This window comes from Pholis gunnellus (assembly GCF_910591455.1).
Source record: "Pholis gunnellus genome assembly, chromosome: 23".
In the NCBI taxonomy this organism is placed as follows: domain Eukaryota; kingdom Metazoa; phylum Chordata; class Actinopteri; order Perciformes; family Pholidae; genus Pholis; species Pholis gunnellus.
In genome coordinates, this window is record NC_136550.1 from 15,933,153 (window position 1) to 15,953,505 (window position 20,353).

The 20,353-nt window shown below is 41.2% G+C and overlaps 1 protein-coding gene across 1 annotated transcript in view; it reads right to left on the reverse strand.

The window, feature by feature from the left end:
- Positions 1–20,353, reverse strand: part of sorcs2 (sortilin-related VPS10 domain containing receptor 2) — a gene marked incomplete at its 5' end in the record, with an annotated part of 266,050 nt that overhangs the window by 115,799 nt on the left and 129,898 nt on the right. The window contains one exon of the mRNA XM_079185210.1: positions 3,258–3,357. Within this exon, the coding sequence (XP_079041336.1) occupies positions 3,258–3,357 (100 nt within the window). The remainder of the gene's footprint in view (positions 1–3,257; positions 3,358–20,353) is intronic.

Genomic DNA, 20,353 nt, shown 5'->3' on the forward strand with positions numbered 1-20,353 from the left:
AAGTTCTGCTAGAAAGCATTAGTTTCACTTTAGTCACGTGCTCGCCCACTGACCAATCACAGCACACTATGCACCTTGCGGCAGAGCTGCAACTGGATTCTGAGCTGCAGTAATGCTGACGTAGCTGTAGGCCTGCAAACCGCTCTGGCGAATCTCAAACTAAAGATCTGATTGGTTGAAGACTATGTCAATCAACAATATCGTCCCCATTCACTTAACCTGCACATGGATTCACTGGTGAGTCTGCAGGCCTGGGGCCTCTCTTCTTACCTAGAGACACAGAGGTGAAATCTGATTGGATAAAAGCTCTACTTAAAACAAGCTGCACTGGAAGCAGAGCAACTGAGGAGCACAGTAGCTGTGCAATGAGAAAATAAGATAATGGGAAAAATATTTGTATAAACTATAATACATATAAGAAAAAATTAAATGTATTTAAGAAATAATATTAAATTATAAAATAGCTATAACTTTGTGATTCTGTTTCGGCCAGCAGAGAAGGCTTTGCAGGCCCTGACGGCCCGCCACTGCTTCAACCTCATAATGTGCTAGACACAAATTCTAATCCAACACATTTCTCAACTTTGCTATCTATATATTGGTTGCCAAACATCAAGACATCAGGGAGAGAGGACAAGAAAGGAAATAAACGCAAAAATGTTGCCCTGCTGGAAACATTAATAAAGAACTCCTTTGTTGAGCTTCTTAAATGATAAAGATTATGAATGATAACACTTCTCTTAAAGTTCTTTTTCTTTTTTCTTGTCTTTATATGTTAATCTAAATGAACCACACAGAGCTGTGAGCAATCAATGTGTGGTTTGGCAATGGACCACAAGACGCCGGGACGGCCCTGCGCCCAATGGAGTGGGCAGTGGATAACATTTAGAATTGTTGGCCATTAACATTGACTTTGGGGTGTTTGAATTTATGTTTCGGGACAGTTCTGGTACAGTGGTAAAAAAGAAAAGTTAGTCCGGAGCCTTGCTTTCAATTATAGTTCTTAGAAAGGAATTGACACAAATTAGAATCAGCAGGTCAGACTTAAAAAAAAAAAAGAAATCTGATATTGGAATCGACCAAGAAAATTTTAATTGGCACAACTCCAGTGTAACTATATCTGGAGGGAAAGAAATATACATCCATCTATTAGTTATCCCGGAACTGTCTGATCAAGTCTTTTTTCTCTTGTTTTCATTATATTTGGTCAAGTTTCAATACCTTCTAATACCACTTGGAGTTACAGAAGTTTTACCCATTAGTGAAAAGCACATACATCCATCCCTCCATCCATCTTCTTGGGAGGACAGTCTCTTTCAGTCACTTTATCAATGATAAAAGCTACTGATTTGGTTAGTGACATTGATGATTCAGTAAAGATTTGTTATAGGATTGTTGTTCACTCTTGTGGACATGTATCCAGACTAGCATAGAATTAGGATAGAATTTAGATCTCTGCCATTGTTGCTATGATGGCTGGTAAAGATCCAACAGCTTTTATAATCACTTTTAGCCTACACTGGAACCTTCATTTAGACCACACACTAAGCACTCAACAAGGAAACAGACTTGTGCAAACATTTGCTCAGCTGACAGCCCCCTAGACACAGGTGTTAAAGAAAATTGCTGAGGGAGGGCGCACTGAGCTTCCAGTCTCAAAGTATATTACGACTCTACTGGCGTTGAAATATGTCAACAGTTCTTGGGAGCCTTCTCCTGCAAAGGCTCTAGAGCAGATCTTTAATAGAGCGCTCAATGAACAAGAGAAAGCGAGGGTGACGTTGTCTCTGTCTGAAGATTCACCTTTCTCTAATTGCCTCAAGTCCTATTGATTACCCGAGTCCCCTCACACCTTTTGTGTGATCCCTTCACAATGTGTAATCCCCTCACAGAGCTTGAATACCCTCCTGTTTGCTGTTTTTTGATGAGATTAGCAGTATTGATCAAACTGTGCTCACGTATGTGTGTTTGTATGTGTGTAGAGGTAACTAATGACACTGATCGCTCATAATTTGGACGCTGAAAACAAGGAAGTAAACACATGGCAGCATACTGATATTTAGTTAGAGGGATCAAAGTGTTTGATGATCAACTACTCTCGTATCACCAGCACCACACACCCATTCCAGCAAGAAGCACCGAACCTGAGCTTCCATTAGTCATCTCGCCTGCCTGGCCTGGAGGTGTGTTTAAGCAGCAGCTTGATCCCCAGCTCATATTACCAGACATCCTACTGTCACTACACACATCACCAGTCAGTTTCTTTCATTCTCTCTCTCTTTCTGTCCCCACGGAAGATAAAGATGTCTCCATTCCCATGCAATAAAATGCTTGAATGTTGTTTGGCCCTTTAATATTCTGTGTGTATGTGTGTGCGCATGTGTGTGTGAAGAAAATGAGATGGCAGATCCCACACAGACGTTTGGAGTGGTGACTGGAGCAGAATGTAAGACAACATCTAATCTCCCTGCATCTTTTCATTGATTGGAAGAACCCTAACCCTAACCCTGGGAGATATCACCTGCACTACAGGCCACCGCAGCTGGCAGTCCAGTTGTATCTCAGTTTAAGTTGCCTAGTGTACCTCTTGGCTCATGCTTTAACTTTTGTGGTACCTGTTTTTGTTCTTAATTAACTGTTGTTCAGATGCTTCCTATGGATTGAATAAGTATAACATGGGTAGGAGTGTTACATGTGGCCAAAGTTGCTGTTCAAGATCAACAGCACTACATATGCTAATCTTTGTGTAGTCACAAAAAAAATCCATCATATTTCCTTTCCAGAGAAAGGACACATTTGCATCAATATTATTTGCCATGCTTAACTTTAAATCATACCAACTGGGGTCCCTGCAGACACCAGAAGTATACTATGTACCCTAGCGGGCATTTTGTAGTTGCCCCACAGATGTTGTGTAATGAAATACTTTAAAAAATAAATAAATAAATAATGATGGCACAGGAAGTAAAACATTTTTATCATGGAATCGTCAATATAAAAGCTGGTCACATGATTGAGTATTTTTTGTCCCAAAAAATAATGCATTTTCAAATCCTACAAATGGAGGCCTTAAACAATTAAATTCAAAAGTCTAAAATGTAATCATTTAGTCAAATCAGACATCGAGATGTATCTTAATTCAATAATCATTCAGGCCTCCAGCTCACGTTAGTGAACAAAACACGAGAGCATTTGCTTTTTCATCTAAAATTGTCAGCGAGCTCATGGACAACACAATCATTCAAATAAGTCTAGACCTTTTTTTTGTTGTTTGGGCAGATGTAGAAGCTGGTCACCACGATAGTTGTCCCTGGCATCAGGTTGAGTTTGGTGTAGGTGGTGCCATAGTCAGTAGACCTGAGAGCAGACAGACAAAAACAAGATCAAGTAGCAGTTGGTGAGGAAACTTATAACACTCTTTGGGTAAATTTCCTCTATGGTTTAATTAGTTAATATCAATAGCAAAAGGCAGTATGGTAGTGATTTGAAGAAAAGGACCTCTGAAAATGCTTGCCGTTGTAGTCTTCTCAAACACTTATGTTACATATTAAAACAGCAGCCCTATGTAAAACCAAAATGTTAGGGAAAGGGCAGCCAGCTTATTCTCTCAAACTGCCCTGAATGCATTCTATCAGCTCTCTGTTCACCATATTACCACTTTGTGGTCCGTGGTCTGAGCCCGGTGACAAATCAAAACGTCTGGGTGATCTGTCATTGCAACGACGATGGAAGAACAGCCCCGGGCTAGTGGTGAATTACTGGCCAATCCCCAAATCTGGCAGCTTTACGAGCAGGTAGGACCTGCTGTGCGTTTTAGATTGATTGCTAGCTGCTGGATTGTTTCTCCAGTACAGCTCAGTCACACCCACCAAGTAGAGCGAGGGGGATTGTTAGTGACAAGTTTTGAAAAGCAGCACAGGTTTCAGCGCGGCAAGGCTTAGGAAGGTTGGCCGCTTATTGATAATTAATGACTTCAATTCTACTCCAGGAAACGTGCTCTCAGCCACGTAATGCAAGCAAGGCAGATTAAGTCAGCACATACTTATTATGACAGATTAGGAAACTGAATGTAACTGAGGTGTAAAAGAGGTTAAATAATGCAAGTGTAACATCTACTGTATTTGCATTTGTTTTTTTGTCTGCAGCTTTTTGACAGCTTTCTGGAGGTAATTTTAAAGCAATCCAAAGCACAGACGAAAAAAGATTCTGCCGCATTTAGCCAAGGGTTGAGGGTTGAACAGGAGGGAGCCTGGAAGAAGAGGTCTTGATGAAAGAGAATGATGAGCTAGCACGTCAGCCTGGTTAAGGATGAGAGGATTTACTCTTTTGCGCAGTGGGACATCAACCGCTGACAAACACAAAATGAGACACATACACACCCGAAGCACCACCAAGCCATTCAGCAATCAGCTCTCCCAGAGTGCTCTGTAACAGCTGGAGAAAATGAAGTGGCATTGCAGTGGTGAGCTACTTCTCTGCGGTGAGCTGGCAAGTGTTTTCATCTTTCTCGTTGGCCTAAGTGCACTCGGGATCACATGGACATGTCGTCCAGATCTAGTGGTGATGGTCGTGTTGGCAGCCTGAACTCAGTGCTTAAAAAAAAAGCAGTTGTGGATGGAGTGGGTCTGCTAGACCTGATGTGTTGAAGTCCACTAGGAGGCTGGATCATTAGGGTGTTAAACATAGATTGGGCCATCTGGGCTGTGTTGGTCTTGCGGACATGCTACAGTAAGCGAATTGTCTCATTCCAAGTTGCCAGTGTATCCGTGTTCTGGTAGCGTACTTTAGCTGCTATAACTTAACCCAGTTATTTGTGTATACAGTGGCAAATTACCCGCTATACATTTAAACTTTCACTCGTTCCATCAAAACACTCATAGCTCTCTCCCTCTCTCTTAATCCCAGGTTTATACATGTCTAGTTCTGATGATGTTAGCTACCGTATTTCAGCTTAGCAGTGAGTGATAGCTTCCATGTTTCCCTCTCCCGCGCTCTTTTTCTCAGTATGTCACATGTTTTGCCATTTCCCTGCCTTCTTTAGTAATTATGGTACATGTGATAAATGCAGTTTATTATTTGTGTTGGAGGCAAGGCTTAGTTCTGCGCCGTGGAAGGTCAGTCGTTTGCTGCCGTAGCTATGATGTAGTTCCTATTCGTCGTCCCCAGACACCCTCAAAGCAGCTGGGTGGCTGGATTACTGTTTCTATTCTGAGGAACGTCAAGTGAAATGCATTGTGGGGGCCAGAGCCACCGACAATTGCTTCCTATTTAACACTGGCGGCTAAAGAGAGGTGTAAATACAGTAAGACTAGGAGAGACAGCATTAATCCCACTATGGATGGCGTGGAGTCATATCTAGAAACCTGACCAAGTTAATTAGCTACCACTGTGGCTCAGCGGGAGAGCAGGGTCGTCCGTCAATCAGATGATCGGCGGTTTGATCCCAGGCTCCGCTAGTCCATGCCGAAGCTGTGGTTCGTGCCTCGGTGGCCATTTTGTGATGTGGCTGCTGATCATTGAGGGGAATGTAGCACCCATCTACCACCTGGCCCCTTGTGATGCCACAACACACACACACACACACACACACACACACACACACACACACACACACACACACACACACACACACACACACACACACACATATGTATACAAGGCCAATTATAATAATGCCAGTGTGGTACAATAAGTCATGTGTAGTTTATTAATTTGAATAATTTGTGGGTGTAATGCAGGTAAAGAGAGTTTGTTATGTTTCCTATGTGTTCATTGTAGTTAGACTTTGGGGTACAGTGGTATTCATCAGCATTGTCATCTTTAGGCAGTAGTACCAGTGTACCACCAGTAGATTTCAGTGTTGTTACATGAGCAGTGTCTGTGACAGGAGAGTCACAGGGAAGTCTGGGGTGAATAAGTGAGAAAAAGTTTTGCATTTTGCAGGTAAGCTGGTCAATGTTTTTACTCTACTTCGTTGGCACTGTGTGAGGTTTTGTAAGTGTGTATTAGCGACTGTAAAAACTGCGTCAGTTTAGCCAGCTAGTAGCTACAGTAAAGGTTGCGGTAGCCTTGATAATGAGGTGAGGGAGACCTCGTCGCTCATATTAGCGTTTTGTATGACTGCTAGTAATAAATATGGTGTTATGCTGAGCCACATTGATCTGTATGGAAATGAATGAGACATATATTTAAGAGGAAGTGTAATCTTCTTTTGTATATTTGTAGTATTTTGATACTGTTATGCTGAATAAGTGAGATAGTGAGAATTTCTGAACAGGATGGAAAATAAAGTGATATTTTTGCATTTTGCAGAATTTTCCTTAAATGTAGAGCACCAGATTGAGCCTGTGTGATATAATTTACAGCACCAATACACCAGCAACATGTCGGGGCGGTACAATGGACTACAGATATTCTTGAAGCAAAGAAAACCATGAATTGTTCTAGAACCACAATAACACATTTCTGGTGCTGTTATTGCTGCTAGACCGCTCTGTTGATACAGGTGTATGCCTCCCTTTGTGTTTTTCACCATAGTGAAAATATTGTTTTTGAAGAGCTAAACACCAACAAATATAGATTGAAGCAGAATATTTTGTTAGAAAAAAAACATGTTGAATTTGGGAAATCATTCCATGTATCTTCTTTTCAATACATTTGACTTTTAGACTGAAGAATGAGACAATTGACAATTGTGCTCTTATATCCAGTCTATGTTAGGGCCTTGTATGGATGCAGGAGGAGTCCAAGCAAGTGAAGCAGTCTAGCTCCTGGGACTACAAGGACTGTGATGTGGCTCTCTGTGTCATTGCCGACAGCAACTGCTTTCAGGTTTTGACTGAAAGAAATGTAATAGTTTTTGATCTGTGTTGGCTACATTGTTTAATGTTTTCCTGATCACTAAGGCTTTTGTTCTTAGTGTGATTTGAATGAATGAGATTAAATATGTGTCCGTTTTTCGTTTTCCGTTTGTATTTAAGGTCATGTAACCATGTATCCATATGGCATCACTGCAGCAAACATATTAGTCCACTTTGTCCTGAAAATAATAGAGGGATCGTACAGCAACTTTAGCGATGGGCGGAAATTCTCACCGCTCCAATCTGCTCTCATGCCCAGGTCCAATGTGCTCCCTGGTCCAATGTGCTACCAGGTCCAATGTGCTCCCTGGTCCAATGTGCCACCAGGTCCGATGTGCTCCCTGGTCCAATGTGCTACCAGGTCCAATGTGCTCCCTGGTCCAATGTGCCACCAGGTCCGATGTGCTCCCAGGTCCAATGTGCTCCCTGGTCCAATGTGCTACCAGGTCCAATGTGCTCCCTGGTCCAATGTGCTACCAGGTCCAATGTGCTCCCTGGTCCAATGTGCCACCAGGTCCGATGTGCTCTTGGCAGTGTGGATTTTGTGCATGCACATGAGTTTCTGACAGGTAATGGAGAGACAAAAATCTTGGAATGCATAAAAAATTCCCAGTGCCTGGAGCACTTTCTGAGGATGTGAAAATGTTTGCTCCAAAGCCACTCACTTCGTTCGATATTGCTCCGCATTCAACCAGTCGCCGATTATAGAATGCTGCAGAGATGACGATGCATTTTTTATAGGCCAACCAGGAATTACACATCACACTGGTTCCCTCCAAGCCAATGAGATAAAACATAAATCAGGGTGTGGCTGTTGAAGAAAGGATTAAGCTATAAATTCAGAGAACTTATTTTTTACCCACTGATTACATAATTACTGGTGAATATCGTAATGACTAGTACTTGACAGTCCCTTTACTGTAAGACTATACATTTTTGGATAGTTTAAAATAATTATTAAAATAATTATTTTGCCAACATGAATTGGCCACTGAACAACACAGTCTGTTGGAGTATTCCTTTTGTAGTTGAAGTAGCTGAACTTCATGCAAAAATGTAATTATGAAATGTATGTTATGTCTCACCACATAATTCAAGATGCAGCTGCTGTATTTTCAAAAAAACTTGCCAAAAAACAAATGATTTTAAGAAAAGATAAGACAATCCTTAATTAGTCCCACAGCGGAGACATTTGCAGGATTACAGCAGCAAAGTGGACAGAGCAACAAGAGACATCAGTGGAAAACAAAACAAACAAACAAATAAAGAAATAAAAAACAAAACAAGTATAATAAATATTCAAACAGAAGAGGTATAACAAATATGTAAATCGCAAAAAAAAGCAAAAAATACAATATAATCAGATTGAGTGTTTGGATACACATTATTGCACATATGAGGTAGGAAATATGAAGTGTATATTTTGCACAAAGTATTTATATTTCAGATACATACAGTGATATTGATACTGCACATGAATGAATGAATGAGTAATTTGCCAGATTATTATATGGTGTGCAGGAAGGAAGGACCTGCGGTATCTCTCATTAACACACCGCAGGTGAAGCAGCCGGTGCTGCACAGTGCTGATAGAGTGTCCAGCATGAGGTGGAAGATGTTGTCCATCAGGGATGATAGCTTAGCCATCATTCTCTCTTCCACTGTATCCAACAGGCATCCTGGGACACAGCTGGCCTTCTTAACCAGTCTATTCAGTCTCTTCCTGTAGGCAGTCGAGATACTGCTGCCCCAGCAGACCACTCCATAAAAGATGGCTGATGCCACCACAGAGTCGGAAAAGATCCTGAAGAGCGCTCCCTATACTCCAAAAGGCCGGAGTCTCCTCAGCAGATAGAGTCTGCTCTGAGACACCAGGTTAGACTCACACTCCCGTATCTGCACATACTGTGGACGGTTAGTGAGGTAGTCCAGGATCCATGTGTGAGGTTGGGGTGTGGTGTCTTTGGCACTGGTACCACGCAGGATGTTTTCCACAGCTGTGGCACTCTCCCCAGCTTCAGGTTGAAGATGTGCTCCACAATTCCACACAGCTGGTCTGCGTAGGACTTGACAAGCCTTGAGCTGACGCCATCCGGACCCGAGGCCTTTCTGGCCTTGAACTTCTTCAGTTCTGTCCTCACCTGGTTTATTGTGAGGGACAATTTGGGGGGAAGCTGTGTGCTGAGTGTTGGACAGGAAGTGCAGTGTATGTGGAGGGTGGAAGGGAGCTGAATGTTGTGGGAGGGGAGGGGGAGGTGGGGCAATATACAGGTGGTGCAGACGATGGGGGACTGGCTAGGGGGAGAGGAGGATGACTGATCATGATCTGTTGAAGAATGAGCTCCAATCATTCACTCACTTTTGGTCCCCCACAGGCTGGGAGTTGGGTTCCTGGTGGCCAGACATGGTTTTAAGGCCCTTCCAGACCCCGCTGATGTTCCTCTGCTGCAACTGATCCTCCATTTTTATCTTACATCTGTTTTTCCCTTCCCTGATCCTCCTCCTCAGCACAGTCTTCAGCTCCTCCTTGATACCTGACCTAAATGCCCTCTTCTTTTCCTTGAGGAGGGCCTTTACTTCAGGAGTTATCCAGGGTTTGCTGTTGGAAACCGTACCGTCCTGGTGGGTACGACATTCTCCACACAGAAGTTAATATAGTCTGTTATACAGTGTGTGAGACTGTCGATGTCCTCGCCATGGGCATCACTAAAAACTTCCCACATGGTTAAGTGAAAACAGTCCTTCAGAGCCTCATCAGACCATCTTTTGACTCTGCGAGTGACTGCTGGCTGTCTGTGCACGAGAGGTTTGTACACAGGCAGGAGGTGCACCAGGTTGTGGTCAGATCTTAACGGGATGTGATGAGGTGTATGCTGCCTTGGTGTTGGCATGAAATAGATCCAGTGTTTTATTGTCTCTGGTGTGGCATGTAACATTTTGGATGATTAAAGTCACCAGAGATAAGGAGTGCATTCGGATGTTGTGTCTGCCTGCTTGTTACTGAGTGGATGATGCCACCTCAGTGTTAGCAGAGGGGGGAATATACGCAGCTATTGCAATAATATGCGGGAATTCCCTTTGGTTGGTAGTGAGGCCTCATGCTAATGGATAGCAGCTCAATGTCCTTAGTACAGATTTGTTCTTTAATAGTGATGTGCCCAGGGTTACACCATCTATCATTTACAAATACTGCCAGACCGCCTGCCTTCCTCTTACCACTCTCCTTTGTTCTGTCTGCCCGTATAATACGGAAACTGTCTAATGCTGCGCAGTAAGCCATGCCTCCGGAAATAGCATTCTGCTACATTCCCGGTATTCGCTCTGATGCCGATAACTCGTCCGTCTTGTTGGGGAGAGCTCTCACATTCCCTATAATGATGGCAGAAAGGGCGGGTTTATAACGTCTCTTCCTCCTCAGTTTGCGGGGAACTTTGGATCTCTACTCCGATAGCAGCACCGCCATGTTACAGAATGCAAACAGCTGATCCCTGGTGCTAACAATGGGAGCATGGATGCGTGCTGGATCAAACAAACTCAATGTGTCTGGTGTCCATAGTGCACTAAAGTTAAAAAAGTAATTAAATGAAGAAAGGTACCACAAAAAAAGCACAATATAATTATTATTTTGCAGTTACTTATGTGAAAAACATAAAGATGTTTCAAAGCAAGGGGAAGAAGTCAGGAAAGATGTTCCAGCAATAATAAGGCTGATTTGGGGGTTGGGCAGGGGTTGCTGTGCCCCAGAGCTTTTTATGGCGAGAATAATGATTTTTAGTTCAAATGAGAGCTCATTCTGCACTGCCTGCCATCCAGACCTTTCGATTAATAGACTGGTTGGGAGTGATTATAGATTAATGAGGTATAAAAACTTTGAAACAGAATGGGCAGGATATGAGAGGGGAGATGGTGGAGCACATGGAGGATAAGATGAAAAAAAAAACAGTATTTTATTTGGATGACTCATAACTTGGATGGAGAAACATTTGATTCTGATAAACAAAGGCTTAAACAAGTTGCTAAAGACAAAACCCATGCGGTAGAGGCCATGCAGCCAAAATAAAAAGAGTTGAAGATGTTGAGAGATCGTAGAAAAATATAAAAGCATAAAAGTATAACCATCACAAACATATATTTTGTTCACTTTTTATAACTGTCACAATATATAACTTGTCACTTATTATCACCGATTTAACATAAACTGTTTTATTTCATGATAGAAGTGATAGAAACATATATACATATATATAGACACTTTATGTAACATAGACACTTGAGCCTTGAATAGTGGTTTGGTTCTATCCGGACTAGTTACAACCAGTTACATTCTGTTGCTAACTCTGGAACAAGACGCCTCCTGTATTTGTGACGCATGTGATTAGGGGAGGTACTAGTCAGAATAGCATATAAGATGCAGAAAAACTGTGAGATGCGCCCTTTTTGCCCCTTCCCTTCTCCCCAGCGTAGATACTGGGAGAGACTTCCTTAATAGACCCTTAGACTGGTTTTCAAGAACAATTTGACCCTCTTCCCCTGTCCCTCATCCGTGTGATACAGAGGTGACGACCGACTCTACCAGAGGAGCTTAAAGGTGAGTACCCTGGGTGATGACTTGGCAGGGTTAGTCATAAATGGTGAGAATGTTCACAATAGGCAATAGTAAAGTACAGATGTTCTACATAACTATTCATACTGGGTGTTAGGGTTGCATCCCACTGAGAGCGCCTAGGGCGTAGCCGTACAAGACTCTCAGGAAGACAATTAATTCCGAAATCCCAACGATTCAGCTACGGGGTGAGATAAAAGGCCTACGGTATTGTTTTGATACCTCCGTGAGGAAACTAACTCATACGCGAAGGACAACCCTAAGGAGTAACCACCGTGTTAGGCGCGCGCAAGCCTGGCCTGCTTTCCCCGGGGCAAGATCCATTCACGCTACAAATGATATAAACCACTAGCATACTGAGGTATAAAAGAAGAGTGATATTACGAGAGACAAGAAAGGGGGGAGAAAGGTGGACATGAAAGTGTCTGCGAGAGTGGATGTGACAGAGACAGACTGAGGGTGAAATAGTATTTTCCTTGATGCACTTGAGAAAACCGAGAATGTGGAAGCACTTTAGGGCAGCGACAGGTGCGAAATCAGATTTAATGTCCTTATATGTCAAGGTTGCTCCAGCACCTGACGTCTCAGGGAAGGCAAATCAAGCACAACGGGATGCAATAAGAATACCAAAATATAGAGAAGGGGCTAATAAATCCACCTCAATGTCCCCAACATGTAAGCGGTTGATGTGTTTTGATGAGACGTGTCAGACAGAAGTGTATCCTTCAAGACATGTCTTTCCTCACTGTGCCTGCATGTCAGGGAAAACTGCTGTCAAGAACTAAGCTCATACTCTAAAATAGGTTCAAACATGGATAATGGTAGAGCAGAGCAGTGGGTTGGCGTGTTAAAGATAAGCCAGGGGACATATACAGTAGCTGGGTCTGTCCTGACATACCACGGTCTGATTTCGGCAGGAACGGAATGCTGAGGCAGACGGATGCTGTCAGTCTGAGTCAGGCCTCCACAGACAGACTGTTAAGTTTGCCAGGGCTCATCAGTGATGGGCTTACATACAGATGTCTCAGGGAGCCCAACTAGCAATTGGGGTGGTTTGGTAGGAAAGCCAGAGTCCCCCGACAAGACAAAGGATTGAGCTGTATCTGCCTGTGGAGAATGAGTCAAGGAATTCGATCATCCATTCATTCAGCATCCCAAAAGAATTTGTGCTAAATTTTGTCCAGAGCAGGTTAAAGCTTTCCCTTTGAAAGAGCAGGGTTTAGCGTGAGATTGGAGTTTTTGATTTATTGCAGCAAAGGTACTTGCCATGACTAGTGTTAAAAATACTGCTGAAAGGAGGGTTGCCATTAGAATTGAATCTCATTTACAGTGGTTAAAAGCAAGGCATCATAAAACCAACCAGATAATCACACCTTTAACAAGTGCAATCACATTTGATGCTTTCGTATGGTAAAGTTCAGAAATATAGTTGCATGACACAGCTCTGTAATGCTGACACAATGAAACTATGAGGTATGATGCTCCACACATTAACAGGTCATCAATGCATTTCTGTCTTTCTTTATAAATGGGCATTCTGCTTTACTGCAGCTGTTTGTTTTCCACAGATCAGTGCCCTCTATCTGTTTATTTTCGTTACTTTACAGCACTGCAATGGTTGTGGATGATAAAGCTCAAGGAGTCTCAGTGAACCCTGAACAAAGGCTTTATGGCTATATCTTCTCTGGCCTGATTGTGTCACGCCTGACTTTATTGAATGCAGAATGGATTGTAGAAGAAAATAGTGTGTCTTTCAGAGATCTACCAGATGTTGCCAACAGAAGCTGCAGGAGAGACATTTGAACATGTCTGTGGGAATGTTTACCTTGCTACTACGAAGCCTGCGTCACCCGTTTGGGATATTTCTGGCCCTGTGGTGTAGCTGTGACAGTCACAAAGTCAAACAAACAGATTTTAACACTCAAACTTTTGTGAATGCTCCTTAGCTGTGATTGCCTTCAGAGAATGTACACTATACAGAGTTCACAGAGGAAGTGTAAACCTGTGTCGTAAGGGGAAGAATAAAGATGACTCCTGAACTTCTCTTTGCCTTAGCGTGACACTAACAGAGGTATCAACCACACTGGTCACAACTCAAAGGGCAAACAAGGCGCAGTGTCCACAGAAAGGTGTTATGGTTGATAGGCTCAATTCAGACGTTAAAGCAAAGAAAGAAAACAGTTCACAGACCTTGCTTTATGTTGTCATTAAACTACCTTCTACAATAGAAACAGTCCAAATAAAAACTTTGATAATCTAAAGAAATGTGTTGTTTCTATTGATTTATTTAAATGTAATCAATTCACTCGAGCATCAGCAGCTAAAAGTATGTCCAGGATCTGGTTGCTCATCAACATTTCCCTTTTCCTTCTTCCATCTGCTTTTTCATGAACAAATATAGAGCATACTTTGGGTTTTGAGTCCTGTCTCTGCACTTGGCACCACTTTATCAAAGTGCCATTACCAGTGGCAGAGGGCTTTGAAGGCACCGCCATGTGAAGTCCTGTACAGTAAAGAGTAGGAGAGGACACTTGTAAGAGTGAAAATGATCAGAACAGCCAGTCACTGACGCTATTACACGCAGGGTCCATTCTGCAACAGATTTGCTTATGCTGCAATAGTTCATTCTGTATGATGATTGTAAATTAGCTTATATGCATTAAAATCGCAATAGCTTTTAGCAGAGGTGGGAAGATGTGGGCTACATTTTTGTTTCAGCAACAACTGTAAAATTGCATCTAGAAGTGCATCCTACACTGCAAGTAGTCTGAGCAGGCAGTTAGCCAGGATACAGTGATTCATGTACGGTATGAGCACTTCACAGTAGCAGATACGTCTCTTGAAGTGCACAAAACCACTGGAGCATAGTTATCTGAAGCAGAGTGCTGATGCCATTTGAGGAGCTGCTTATGGAAGTCCCCTGAAAGGGTTTTTTGCATCTATTTTTCCTGTTTGTACAGAGAAAATGACAAAAAGAGTCCACCGAAAGAAAAGAAATGTTAGCTTCCCTATGAGGTCATTGTGGTATTTTGCCACAAACTTCTTCTCTCTGAGGCTCTACACTAAGTCACTGGCCTTGTCTTGTCAGCTATGATGACAATTTGTTTGGATCCTTTTGACAAGAACTACTAAATAATGAATCAATTACCCACATCTAGTACAGTGCTGAATCTTTGGATCTCTCCTTCTAATCGGTTTCCAGTTTGAGAGCCAGTCAAAGTGCAAGTCTCATGTGGCTATTAGCACCCTGCATTGATTCATTGAGGAAGTTTCTCTTAAGTGAGTTGCAGGAAGGGGTTTGATAACAATACCCATAAAAAGTACACCCATAATGTAAATACCAGACCAGTTGGATAGCGGTGCTGAAAACTACAACCCCTACAAGAGTCCCCAAAGTAAACGTACAATGAATAGGTTAAACAGTTAGAAAGGTATCTGCTGTGATGACTTTCATGAGCTCTGATGAGCATCTCTCTGAAATCTACGAGGCGTAGAGAACCCCTATTGGCTAAAAGCTGGCAAAAAAATAAAATGAATGATGTCACTGAGTTTATCCATGACAAAGAGTCATCCGTGACACTAACTATCAAAAACATGTTATTTGTGAAAATGTATGGTAACTTGATGCCCAAGACTCCGGCTTTTATTAAGTGAGAGAGAGATTTTTACATCATTTAATATAATTTCATTCAGTCACGTGAGGCTGATCATTCCTGAGTGTTTGATGAGTTTTATCATTTAAGAGAAACAATAATCATGTTCTGGGTTATTTAATAATGACGTCACAGTGACAATTTCAAAACGTACAGATGCAAATTATTCATAAATAAGAAGATCGCATTCCGCCGGTAGAAATTGATCCTGATCTTATAAACAGAACACAGTTTGTTAAAGAGGCAACAGAGAGACAACACCTCTACACTCGCTTCACATGACGCAACTGAGGAAAGGACGTCTCATGTCTCTTAAAACATGTTTCCTCATTTCCTCTCTCCTCGCATGGTTTCCTCCATGCATCCCTGGTGGGAGGGACTAAGACGCAAGGAAAGGAGCCAAGTGAGGGAAACGGGGATGCAATTAAGAGACTTGGGATGTACCCACTGACGTCCTGACGTTGAATTAGGAAACAAATACTGTAGCCGTCTGTGTTCACCCAGAGCTCTACAATACCTCATATCAATAGAGACTGGACCAAACTATGTGTATAAATGTGTGTGTATAAACCATATGGTACAAACAATGACGAGACGCTGCCGTATTTATGTCTAGATGACGTTATGTTGAGTGTTGATGGAGCTGCTACAATGTTAGCATAGCCTAGCACCGATCGATCCAGACTCCATTGAGAAAACAAGCATTTTAAAAGTTATTTGCTTGTCATCTTGCGGAGAGAACTAACAAAACATGAATTCAGACTATTTACAAATCGGCATCATTACGTAGTTATTTCAGCATCCCTTTTTGTCAGTTTATTGTGGTTAAATCACAGCAAAATCAGTTTATTTTGGGGTCATACAGCTGTAGTAAACCAGCCGACATGTGGCTTGCTAGACACAGTCGATACAGCTCGATAAAATGACACGAACTCACGAAGCTCCTCCGACTGTTATGAACCCAGACATGACGGCATTTAGTTTCCTGATATCTGGGACTCCCACAACACCTACTAAGCTGTCCAATCTGGGGAAGATTTTCGATTTAATTATAGTGGCTTAAATTATTCATAGAATATTATTTCAACTAACATTGCTTTTTTTGTTATGTTGATTTCATAAAATATATATAATATACAATAAATATTTTAACTGCTACTGTGTAAAGGGAATACTGCTGTTAAAAAGCACCTTATTTGTTTAAAGCAGGGGTCTCAAACTCATTTTCACTCTACATGCTGTTATATAAATGTTATTCTAACTTAAATCCTTTTAATTTAGGGTTAACAAACCCACATTACTCAATCAAACTTTTTAAGAACATAACAGAGACAAATATCAAACACAAGTTATTACAATAACTTTATCCAATGCTTGATTAAAATCCTTTCAAGGGTGCGTTTGCACAATCCCACGTGAAGTATTTCATGTGTTGTAAAGCCACGTTTAAAGTAGTCTTCAATGTACTGACATACATTTCCATTTCAAATGTACAGTAACCAGCCAAAGAGCTGCTTCTATGACTGGTGTGTTTAAACCTCTTAAACCCTAAGCCTATTTTGAGACCTCTGCTCGAAAATGTCATACCCACACTCTAAGGGGCTTATCTCGCTAACTACAAGGTCTATTTGAATAATTTCAGTGGAATTATAACACTAACACTTGTGATAGTTTTTTTTTATATATATGTACATATCAGTGTATATGTTACTAATTAATGCTGAGTGAACATAACACACAGCTCAAATAAAAGAAATTCAGGTTCGCCTGAAAGAAAAATCACTTTTATTGATTTGAAATGATGAGGTCCTAGGCTTAAACTCTCTCAAATCATACCACAACACGTCAGCAGTCCTTTTAAAAAAAAAATTGGCTTTGATAGAGTGAAGTATGCCTGAGAAATCAATGCCGGAGTACAGGTCAGCTGTTTTGTTGTACTTTTAAATACTATAGAACTATTTATTTCACTTCTTTTATCACTAATAGTGTTCAATCTATCTAATACAGCAGTTTGGCATCATTTTGAGAGCCTGGGCTATATAAAAACCTGTAAAATATGGCTAATAATGTATTTGAACCTAACACAGCCTGTGATTGGCCGATTTGCGCAATTCCCACAGATTTGAACCCGGAAGAGTGTGGGCATTGTAGTCATTCGTTCTTTGAGTTGTTTGACCGAATTTTAAGCCAATAAAATAATCAAAAACTGTGATCCGCCCCCATGGGTCAAACCCATTGGCCAAAACTGAAATTATTATTCATTCGTCATAGTAGGTCGTAGAAACTCAGTTGTTCCGAAAGAGGAAGGAGAGAGAGCAGCTGCAAATGCAGGAAATGGATTCAATTTTTTTCGGGCCGATTTTCTTCCAGAAAAACATCTAAAAGGTACGAAGCGTTTCAATATTTATGCTGTTAGGCTGTGTGTTGATCCGAGGTAGAATAATTGTAACTTTTTAACGGTGAAAAGTATAAATATTCTGAAGCTATTGTTCGATGTAGTCTGTTCTGCTGGTCCACGTGAATATTCTCTTTGTCTGAAAAGTCCCATAGATCGCGCCTGGGATCGATAACTGTGAACATTGCCCGCCTTCTCCTGGTGAGAAATAGGTGAAATTGTGGTAGTACTTGTAGTATCTTGAAGTACTTTGTGTATATATATTGTTTTGAGTGATTAAAATAGGTTACATGGTTAATTTTATCAGAATCTCTTCATCATGTACGTTTTTTAAATATTTTAAAATATCATTTCATTCGTTCTCAAAACTGATTTGTACTACATGTGTGTACTCTTCGCCCCCTTTAAAGAGGTTTTAAGTATCTCATCATTTTGACTTTCTATCTCATAACTTCGACTTTCTACCTCCTAATTATGACTTTCTAGGTCATAACTTCGACTTTCTATCTCATAATTTCGACTATGGGGATATTTTTATTATCAAGTCTAACTTTTAATTTTTATTTAAATTGTTTTACTATTTTGTTTTTGTTGCTGGCGGATTCGCGGGCCACATAAAATGACGTGGCGGGCCGGATTCGGCCCGCGGGCCTTGAGTTTGAGACCCCTGGTTTAAAGTGTTTGCAAACCACATGTTATTGCACTTTTGTTCATATATCAGTACTTTTAAAATAAAAGTGCGCAATACATTGTAATCGTTGCCCAGCACTAATATAAATATGACACTGTGACTCTATGCACACAATTGATGTCAGCTGTCACTGATGGAACAGCATTCTTATAATATTGTAGATATGTTAATATTTGTGAGTGAGCAGGATCGTGGTGGAGCTGCAGAATGTCAGTGACTGTGTTTAAATTTACTACATTTAATGAAATAGCTGAAATAAAGCCACTGAATGCTGTTAAGCCAAGACCAAATAAATGTCTAAAAATTTAAATTCACTGTATTTTAACCTCAACGTCTTTTCAAGTGCAAATCATCGAACGCATTATTACTGGATCAGATTGTGAGCTTCCAATCATGTCTCCTTAAGTTTAAGTTCTTCTATAATATTTCTCATCTTCTGTTGGCCTTCGTATTTTGTCCGCATCAGATGAAAGTTGAACAAATATTAAAATGTATTGTAATATAAGGTCAGATTCCACCACTTTATCATCTTAAGAAATGTAAATCGTGATTATTGATAAAAAAATAAAAGGCTTATTGTCATGGGTGGCAAGTTTGAACAGAGATAACTGAGGGGCCAGAGATAACTGGAATGCAGCGGGGAATTGGGTGCAGACAGACAGACAGGCAGGCAGACAGACAGGCAGGCAGGCAGGCAGGCAGGCAGACAGACAGACAGAGAGACAGACAGACAGGCCGGCAGACAGACAGACAGACAGACAGGCAGACAGACAGACAGACAGACAGACAGGCAGGTAGACACACAGACAGAGAGACAGACAGACAGGCAGGCAGACAGACAGACAGACAGACAGACAGACAGACACCTCTTTCAGGTAACACTCAAAAGCAATGGAACAAACCAACAAAAACAATCTAGCACCTTGGGAAAGTGGGCATCTAAAATGCAGGGCTGATGAGAGAAAGTGGAAACAGGTGAGTAGATGAGCTGGGAGAGTCGGGGGATGGGAATGGCTGAAAGGGGTTAGGTCTACTGCATTGCAGGTGGGAGTGGCTCCATGTGGGAGCCAGGTGACTAGAACAGGTGAATATGAATAATTCTCATGACTTTTCCCTAATTTGTTTTTTGTCTTGTAAAATACTAGATCATTTCACTTCAGAACTCCAAAAATGCTTAATATTAAGGAATCAAAGAGTTGGAAAATTCTTGGATTAAACGACACATTTCCACACACTGACAACTGGTGATCTAGATAAACTAATTTGATGAATAAGGGTACAGACTTCTTCATTTCAGTGTTGATTGTAAAAAGAAATGTTACTTAAAGCCTAACGACTTAAATTGCAACATTCCAGTGGTCTTTTAGCCATAAACACATTGTTTGTGTGGCTCTGTATCATTTGCATTCAGTCTCAGTGGTGAAATAAATCTATGTATGCTATCATCATAAATAAAATAAATCCAGACTTAAATAATGACAAGCCAAACCCTCATTTGTGCTTATACAAATGGCTTATGTCATGTATCTAGTTTTTGTTAGCTGTTTAAAAATCTAGCAGGAATTAGCTCTTTGCTTTAACAGTTTCAACTGTTTTTAGATTATGAGAAAAGATGCCATTGTATTTTTTGACCATGTCTTTAAACCGCAGTGGTGCTAAAGCCAAAAGAATCCAACGTTAATTGATTAATTACACCTTTTAACTACCAACATCAACTAAAAGACAGATCCTGCATTTATATATATATATATATATATTGTGATCACATGGAGGATATTAATGATAATATAATATAAATTGATGAAGTTGTGTTTATGTCATGATTAGGCTTTGCCTCTGTGTTTTTCTACCCTCCTCACTCTACCTGTCAGTCACTCCCTCAGCCTATTCCCTTCACCTGCCTCTGATCACCAATCAAGCACTTCCCCCTCATCAGCACAACTCCTCTCACCTGTTCTTCCCCCTACATAAACTCCTGCCCCTCAATCACTCCTTGCCAGATCCTTGTATTGTCTACCCGCCCGTTCGGCTTGTCCTGTTCCCGGTTTTCCCATCTGTCTTCCCTGTCCTGCTGGAATTTCCTCCCTCGTCTCTGTTCTGCTCTGTGGATCCCCTGCCGATTCCTGTATGGTCTACATTGGGTTTGTTTTG